An 8,157-nucleotide genomic window follows, 5' to 3' on the forward strand; every position below is an offset into this window, starting at 1 on the left:
GCGAGTAAGAGTCTATGGAAAGAATTTGTAGTGATCCATGAGGATGAAAGTGAGTATGATACAGAGATGTCCGGAGATGATGAAATAGCTAAATCTTTGGTCTCAAAGAGAGAAGTTAACGACCAAATGCAATCGCTAATGAACGATTATGAGGTAAAAGTCACTTGTCATGGCCATTTTTGCAGACTTCAAAATGCCTCGAATTATTCTCAATTTTCATGCTTGTGCAGGGAGATGCTGATAAAAAGATTTGGGTTGATTTCCAGCAACGTGTAGCTAAAGCCCCTGAACAAGTTCTAAGGTGTGATTCAAACAAACAAAAGTTGTGAATTTTTGCATACATTTTTTTCTTGATTATCTTATAACATCAAATTGTGAAATACATATTGATCCAGATATTCCCGGAGCTCTGGTGCTAAACCTCTTTGGCCAATGGCAAGCGGACGAGCCTCTAAATCTGAGATACCCAATTGCAAATCTTGTGGTGGTTCTCTTTGTTTTGAATTTCAGGTAATTCTTTCGCTTTTCACGAACTCTTCTCTCATGAAACTTGTATTGACCTTGTCTTAGTCACTTCTTTTGTTTATCTTATAAACTGGTTTAAGAATTGACCAACATTTTTAGTTGGATCAAATCAACTTTTGACCAAGAAAAACACAAATACATTTCTCTGTTCTTGCATATTGGAAGCTTGGCTCTGTTCTTATCATTTTAATGGCGGTTTTATCAGGTAATGCCGCAGCTACTGTTCTTCTTCGGCGGGAAGAACGATAGGGAATCTCTCGATTGGGCAACAATTGTGGTGTACACGTGTGCGAACTCATGTGACTCGAGCTTAAGTTACAAGGAAGAGTTCGTCTGGGTTCAACTATATAGTCAGACAACTTAGAATATTCTCCTCTGTTTCTGTTCCTTGCTTGCTGTTGCCTCGAAAGTTTTGTTCCTAAAGGATCCGATCGAACCGAACCTAGTATTTGTAAACTTTTCATGGGTTTTTAAAATTTTAAAATTGCTTCGTCTATAGTAAACTTGGATTTACACTTAACTTATATCTCGCTATAAGCACAAACAATTTATTGAATAATGTGATTTGACAAATCCTACATTATTGGATCATATAGATTATGGACAAAGCTGTCTCTTGTAGTTCACCTATGATCCCAGCTCAACTATGATAATGTGCTAGAACATGTGGATAAGGGTATTACTAAGATGATTAAGAGAGAAAAAGGGCTGGAAGATGGAATTAAGTCTCCTGAAACAGTACGAACTACTGACAAAAGTTATCATATTTGTCACAAACAAAGAGTTTTCACAAAGCTGGAACACAAAAACCATTCAAAATCACACTGCTAAAGAGAATTCACAACTGAGCAAACTTCTCACTTCTTAGACTTTTTTGCTGGTACCCTGCAAAACAAACGGACCCAATGAAAAGAGTTTAGAATGTGACCACAAGAAATTACAAATCTGGTTCAAAAGTGACTAAGATCAAAAACTTACTCAGCGGTTTGAGCAGGTGGTGCAACGTCAGATATGTCTCCTCCAGGACCCTTGGCAAGACGCTCCTCTCGTCGAGCATGTTTCCTTTCTCGGCTAGCCTTGTTCTTAGCCCTCTTAGCCTCAAACTGGTCAGACAAAGTCTTCTCTCTAGCCTTCTCAGCCTTGGATTTGTGAATACTTTCCATCAAGACACGCTTGTTCTTGTAGACGTTTCCCTTAACTTTCATGTACATGTCATGGTACATGTGTCTGTCAATCTTCTTCGTATCCCTATACTTCTTTAGAAGACGCCTCAGAACTCTCATCCTCCTCATCCACAATACCTTAGTTGGCAACCTTGCCTCCCTGGTACCCTTCCTCTTACCTTAAACAATATATACACAATAGCCGCATAAAACATCTGTGTAGAGTTTTCAATAGAGTGTGTGTGGATCAAATGTTACATACCATAACCAGAGTGACGTCCCTTTCTCTTGGCTACATTCAACTGACGTGCTCTGGAACGTGAGTGGATCTTTGTTGGCTTCCTTATGATGAATCCATCCTTCACAAGCTTCCTGATGTTTTGGCCTAAATTAACACAACAATCCAAAATCAGAAATTAAACCCAAATTGCCAAATGCATACAGATGCGTCACCATTTCATATCTAAAGAACAAAACAACAATCATGAACCAACAGTGTTATATGGCATGTTGATTCAGTAACTAACAGAAACCATAGTGAATCCAAAGCAATCTAATAGCAAGACCATTTCCTAGCTCAAATTCATCAGACTTAAGTTCAAATCATTCAACGTCTCCTACAAAATTAAGCTACAGAAATCCATAATCTTCTGTATTTTTCTACGAATCTTCAATCGCAGATATAAAACCAGAACGAGAGTGAGAAAGTTAAATCTAATCAAACAACATTTGAAAGTATGAAGAACAACATACGCGAATTGGCCATGGAGATATCACTCCCTTCGTTCGGATCGAGCCATACTTTCTTCTTCCCGCACTTAAGCACTGATGCTGAGAGCCGCTTCTGAAGCTTCAACGAAACCATTTCAGCGTGATTTTGGCGGAGAAGAGCTGGTCGTAGAAGACGATATCATTATATATGACATTTTCTAGGGTTACTCTTCAGCCGAAAAAAAATCATTTTCTAACTGGGCTTTATGGTAAGCCCAGTAACGGTCCTAGTTTTCAATTAAACACCCAACCATGTAGGCCCATCATTGACTTTGTACAAATAGGCGTTGACCTTCTTTCTCGTAACGCAAAACTCTCCCAACCCAAAACAAGAAACAAGGCAAAAAAAAAAAGACCAATAGCCTAAATATAGATTGAGAGAGAAGATGAAAACTTAAAATAGAACAACCGATGTAAAAGATGTTAAAAAAAAATAGAAAGAACCCAAAAATAAATTTTTCTACGCTCTTTAAATAACAATTTTCTATATTGATTATTCTTCTTAATAATTAAGAACCACGAGAAGAAGAGAAGTTGAGAAAGAAGGGAAAAAAAACAAAAAAAAAGATGAAAATGGTTGGAAGGATCTTTCTCCTTTTCCTCTCCGTGTACGTCACGGTAGCCATAGCCGGTAAAGCTCCACCACCAACATTCACCGAGAAAGGCAAAGCCCTAGTGGAGAAACTCTGCGAGAAATCCGAAGACAAAGCTTTTTGCGTTGCAAGTCTAACCTCACGTCCTGAGGCAGCAACCGCAACAGCACCAAAACTAGGCGTGATCGCTTTAAGCATCGCGTCCTCAAATGCTTCGGACACATCTTTCTACATCAAAGCCAAACTGAAGCAAAAGAACCTCGAGCCGGCACTCGAAGACACCCTCGACGATTGTTCTAAGAATTACTTAGACGCGGTCGCCCAGCTCGACGATTCTCTCGCAGCTTTGATGCAAAACTCGTTCATCGACGTGGATATTTGGCTCAATACGGCTATTAGCGACGGTGAGGCTTGTGAAAATGCTTTGGACGATCGTGCCGGTAGTGATGCTGAGCTTGCTCGTAGGAACTCAAACTTGTTGAAGCTTTGCAAGGACGCTCTTCTCATTAACACTATTTTAACACCCTAAATCTAAATTTGTTGCTGAATGAAATATTTATAATGTGTTCACTTGTTTTACTTTTTTTTAAAAAAAAAATGCCTCGCTGATTTGTACTGAGTGTAAATTTTAACGATATTTGAAAAACTTGTTTTTGGAAATTTTGGATGAACATATTGGAATATTATATATAGTTCATACAATAAATATGCGAATTTTCTTGTTACATTCCCCTAGTAGTGCGACCAGTGAATGTAATCAAATTGTGTATTTTCTTTTCCCTCCTTCTAGTAAAATACAATTAAAGAAAATATGATATCATTAATTACTTGAAATAGGATATAAGAATTAATACCTCATCAAAGCATTAAAGATATGAAAGACAACTAAACATATACAATTGGTAACATAATGAATTTCCACGTTGTTTTCAATACAAAAACCTTAATGATCACTAACATATTGAATTTGATTTTCCACGTTGTTTTCAATACAAAAACCTTGACCATTAACATAGTACTATTAAATTTGTTTATTTTTTCTTTCTTAATTATCAATGACGGCGATATGATGAGTTCATCGTTTTTGTCTTGAAGAAACTCCAAAGTTTTCTAAAAGTATCGGTGAAAAATTAAAAAAAGTAAAATTTTTAATTAATTTAATAATTGGTGAATAAAGTAATAACCAATAATATTACTAAATTTTCATGATGATTTGAATTTGACAACCACATAACTATGTTTACAAAATAATTCACTATATTTACAGAGAAGCATTTTCTTGAAAAAGTTGATGTGTCACCGTCAGAGAGCTCGAGACACATTTAGATATTTACCTTCCATTTAATTTATTATTTACAGCTATTTGTCATTGTGTTTTTAACCAAAAAAACAAAAAAAAACAAATGTGTTATTCTTAAATTTTTTATCATGTGTACTATATTTTTTTAATGTATACTTTTAAAAATCTTTTAAAATCTAATGTCTAATTATATTAAAAAAAATATAGTTATTCATCAAATAATATACTAAGAATTGTTCCCAAACACTTAAAAAATATATTTATCAAGAAATCAGCAAAAAGAATTTCAAAATGAACAAGATGGTACTCATATCTTTACATTTTATGTGAATGTATATATATTACACTTCTTAAAAATTCTAAAATTTCAAATAGTTTTTTTATTTAATCATCTCTCATGTTTTAATAAATTGGTCATACCAATTTAGATTACAAATTGATGTATATAAATATTAAAATACCAAATAAGTTGTTATATTAGGTTAAGATTACAAAAAAATGTATTTACACATTTCTTTTTTTTTGTAAAATATTTTGATAACAATGGTAAACAAAATGAAATATATTACATCCCCTATATATTAATAGAGAAGCATTCTCAAAGAAAAAAACTGACGTATCGCACTCACATAGCTTCGTAACTTATTTATAAAATTATGTTAATTGATTTTCATATATAATTACGTTAATTTTCCATACATAAATTTATTAAAAATTACACATAAATATCATAAACATTAATATCTTTTAGTTTTCAATTTCAAAACTTTCACTGATAATTATATTTTTTTTTACCACTGAACTCCTCGGATTTAAAGACTTTCTGCAGACTTTTGAAAACAACTAATAGAGGGAGTGGTCGTAATTAAGCCGCGTGGCAATATTCGCCAAAAAGGATTCTTTTATTTTTAGGGGCGGGGCTTCAAGCAGAATAGATGCAAAGACATTTTACGGCTCAAAATATTTAAAGTTGTTGCAGGACGGCTTAGCGGACGGGTTTGACCAGGTTAACAATTTTATTTAAATCATTTGGTTCATGAAAGTTTAGATGGTTCACTAGAATAGTACCCGCGCTATGCCGCAGGATTGTTTTATATTTTGTTTTTATTTTTATTTATTTTCATAATTTTATATGTTTTTGTAATTAAAAATAACAATCACCGATGACTGATTACGGCGGCTGGGTCTGTTCTCCACGGTACAGAATAAGAAGAATTGTCCCTTGCCATTGATGAATCCACCTTATGATCAAAAAATGCTTCTGTTTACGAATCTACGGGTTTAAATTCTCTCTTGATGATTTGATTCTATTTGATTTATGTCTTTATTATATTATATTCAGTTCGGAAAAATTATGAAAAAAAATTAACGATTTCTGAATATTATAATGTTTTTTTTCCAATCTACTGCAATAATTTGAGTTCAACCAAATCAGTCTACATAGAAGAAATCACAGACCAGACGTCTCTTTTTCTCTCATTTTTATATTGACGAGATCAAAGCCTCACTCAATGACATCCCTACATGATACCTCACTTCTCCTATTCCAGTTAATGAGATTTTGTGTTCTAGACTCCTAGCCGTTTCTCTCTTTTGATAAGACGGAGTCAACCAAACACCAATGACGATATATGGATTCAACTAAAACGACAGCAAAATAACTTTGGTTCGATCTCTTTACTCTCATAAACGAAAGATGGCAACATGTTTGCTTTTTTAGTGTCTCCGATTTCTGCTAAGGTTGTTGTGTGCTCTTGATGCTCAGTTTGCTTCTTTTTTTTTTGTTAACGTAGTGAGAGAAAGAAACAGAGAAATTAGTGGAATATATATTTTTTCAATTCTATTAAAAAACTCTCTTTTATTCTATTAAAGGGTTGCAAAATATAATTGTTAGAATTTACGAGAAAGATTTGAAAGTCTTTAGAATGCTTGTAAATCTATCGTATATTATGGGAATAACGTCCTATTTCCCCCTCGTAACTATAACATCGTATCAATTCTACACAGAACTTTAACCTCGTTACGTGTCTCCCTAAATCAATAGTTTTAGACCTATTTCCACCCGAATCAATAGTTTTATTGTCATTTCCCCCTCAAAATTCAAATATCATCTATTACTCCTTGAATCTGGATTTATGTGGTTTACTATTGGTTTAATAATTGCTTAACCAACTAATTAATCTTATTAACCGGACTAAACCTTATTTCAACCCGATTTCAAATTAAACCCATCAAAACCTAACATTAAGAACCTATACCGGTTCTTCCCTCTTCCCCAGCCTCCTTAAAAAAATCTCCAAACTCAGACAAAAAATCACCAACCTCGAACAACCCTTCTGGATAAGTATTCTATTCACTTGAAAGATTAGAGGTTGAGAACTTATGTGTTGATTGATTATAACGTGATACACATACAGAATCACATACATATATACTCGAGAGAAAGAGATCTTTAGAAATCAGATCCATACAAATAATAAAATAGAATTAACTATGATTATATTGTGGAACTTCGTTGATCTTACGTGATTGATCCATCTTAACCCAGATTAACTATGCTGAAGCAGCTTGGTGACCAATCCATCTTAACCCAGACTGAACCAACTTCAATTATAGTTAAACGTGACCAATATCAATCTTCTACATCACTAAACCAATTTTTTCAAGACTCTTTACTAAATAGAACCAAACGTTTCAAAAAAATCACGAAGTAAAAAAAAATTCTATTGAATTCTACGTATGAATTCTTTCATCCAATTTTATCCAATAAAAATTCTTCAAATCTATTCAATCAAATTCTATTGAATTCTTTCATCCAATTATTTTAAGCCCACTTATTTTAAAAAGTAAGCCCAACAAAATAAGATCAAGTATAATAGAAAAAGTGACATGGAAAAAAAGAGACTTATCATAGGTTAAGACATGTTGAGTTGTATTATTTAAAATGTTTTTATTGGCTAACAATTTTACTGAGATGTCAAACTGAGAAAAAGCTAAAATGCTGAGTTGTCAGATAGGGAGAGCAACACATTCTACTTTTATTTTATTGATTAATTTCTTTTCAACATTCAAATTTTTTTGTTTTTAAATGTTAATTCTTCTAATTTAAGATTTACAAGTATATTTATAAAACATGTTATTTAAGGAGGTCATTTAATATAACTCATAATCCTAATATATTAAGTATGACTTAAAAAAATATTTTAACACAAAGGGAGAGAACAAATATACAATAACTAGGAGAGTTACCCGCACGCTTGTGCGGGCAAGAACTGAATAGAAAAGAAAAACTAATTTAATTCTTCATAATGTTGAATCAAATTTTTATTATATTTTAAAAACCTGTTTAATTTTTTTTAATTTTTATAGTAGTTCGTATGTTCAAATATATATATTTTTAAAAGTTTCATATTAAATATTATTATTTTCACTTTTTAAAATAATAAAATGAATAGTTAATAAAATGTTTATAGTATTACTCTACATATGCAAAATATAAATTGAAATTTTAAAGTCTATTTTTAAAGTTTAATTGAAATTTTAAAGGCTATTTTCAAAGTTTAAGCCCAAATTGACCGTAACAAAATTTTAAATGAGCCAAATACAATTGTTACGGTCAATTTTAATTACCTTGATATAATAATTTGGGATAATATAATATGTAATTTCGTTTAGACTATTAAAATAATATTTTAAGCAACCCATAAATGTACTTCTATTTAGACCATTGTATTTGGTACTATAAACATTCAAAATTATACTAAAGTTTGCATATACAAAAAGTTAATTAAGCCACTGTATCTTT

At 32.4% G+C, this 8,157-nt stretch overlaps 3 protein-coding genes across 3 annotated transcripts in view; 2 read left to right on the forward strand and 1 right to left on the reverse strand.

Annotated features, from left to right (window-relative positions):
• Window positions 1–1,021, forward strand: part of LOC104713892 (programmed cell death protein 2-like) — a 5,222-nt gene extending 4,201 nt beyond the window's left edge. The window contains exon 4 of the mRNA XM_010431124.2: window positions 873–1,021. Coding sequence (XP_010429426.1) covers window positions 873–889 — 17 coding nt within the window. The 3' untranslated portion in view covers window positions 890–1,021. The remainder of the gene's footprint in view (window positions 1–872) is intronic.
• LOC104713901 (60S ribosomal protein L19-3) lies at window positions 1,217–2,587 on the reverse strand. The gene is made up of 4 exons (XM_010431135.2): window positions 2,442–2,587; window positions 1,951–2,073; window positions 1,504–1,867; window positions 1,217–1,410 (listed from the first exon to the last, which is right to left on the reverse strand). Exons 1-4 carry the CDS (start codon window positions 2,551–2,553, stop codon window positions 1,383–1,385), a joined length of 627 nt encoding a protein of 208 aa, XP_010429437.1. The 5' UTR covers window positions 2,554–2,587; the 3' UTR covers window positions 1,217–1,382.
• On the forward strand, window positions 2,983–3,751 carry LOC104713912 (putative pectinesterase/pectinesterase inhibitor 26). Its single transcript, XM_010431145.1, has one exon. It carries the CDS (start codon window positions 3,027–3,029, stop codon window positions 3,579–3,581), a length of 555 nt encoding a protein of 184 aa, XP_010429447.1. The 5' UTR covers window positions 2,983–3,026; the 3' UTR covers window positions 3,582–3,751.

The sequence above is a fragment of the Camelina sativa genome, chromosome 2 (genome assembly GCF_000633955.1).
Source record: "Camelina sativa cultivar DH55 chromosome 2, Cs, whole genome shotgun sequence".
In the NCBI taxonomy this organism is placed as follows: domain Eukaryota; kingdom Viridiplantae; phylum Streptophyta; class Magnoliopsida; order Brassicales; family Brassicaceae; genus Camelina; species Camelina sativa.

Excerpts from the sequence above, each read along its gene's own strand:
- LOC104713901 (XM_010431135.2), bottom strand. The coding sequence starts at position 2,553 with ATGGTTTCGTTGAAGCTTCAGAAGCGGCTCTCAGCATCAGTGCTTAAG. Across the intron at positions 2,074-2,441 it reads TATCTCCATGGCCAATTCGC|GCCAAAACATCAGGAAGCTT; the intron begins GTATGTTGTTCT and ends GTGTTAATTTAG. Across the intron at positions 1,868-1,950 it reads GGGACGTCACTCTGGTTATG|GTAAGAGGAAGGGTACCAGG; the intron begins GTATGTAACATT and ends ATATTGTTTAAG.
- LOC104713912 (XM_010431145.1), top strand. The coding sequence starts at position 3,027 with ATGAAAATGGTTGGAAGGATCTTTCTCCTTTTCCTCTCCGTGTACGTC.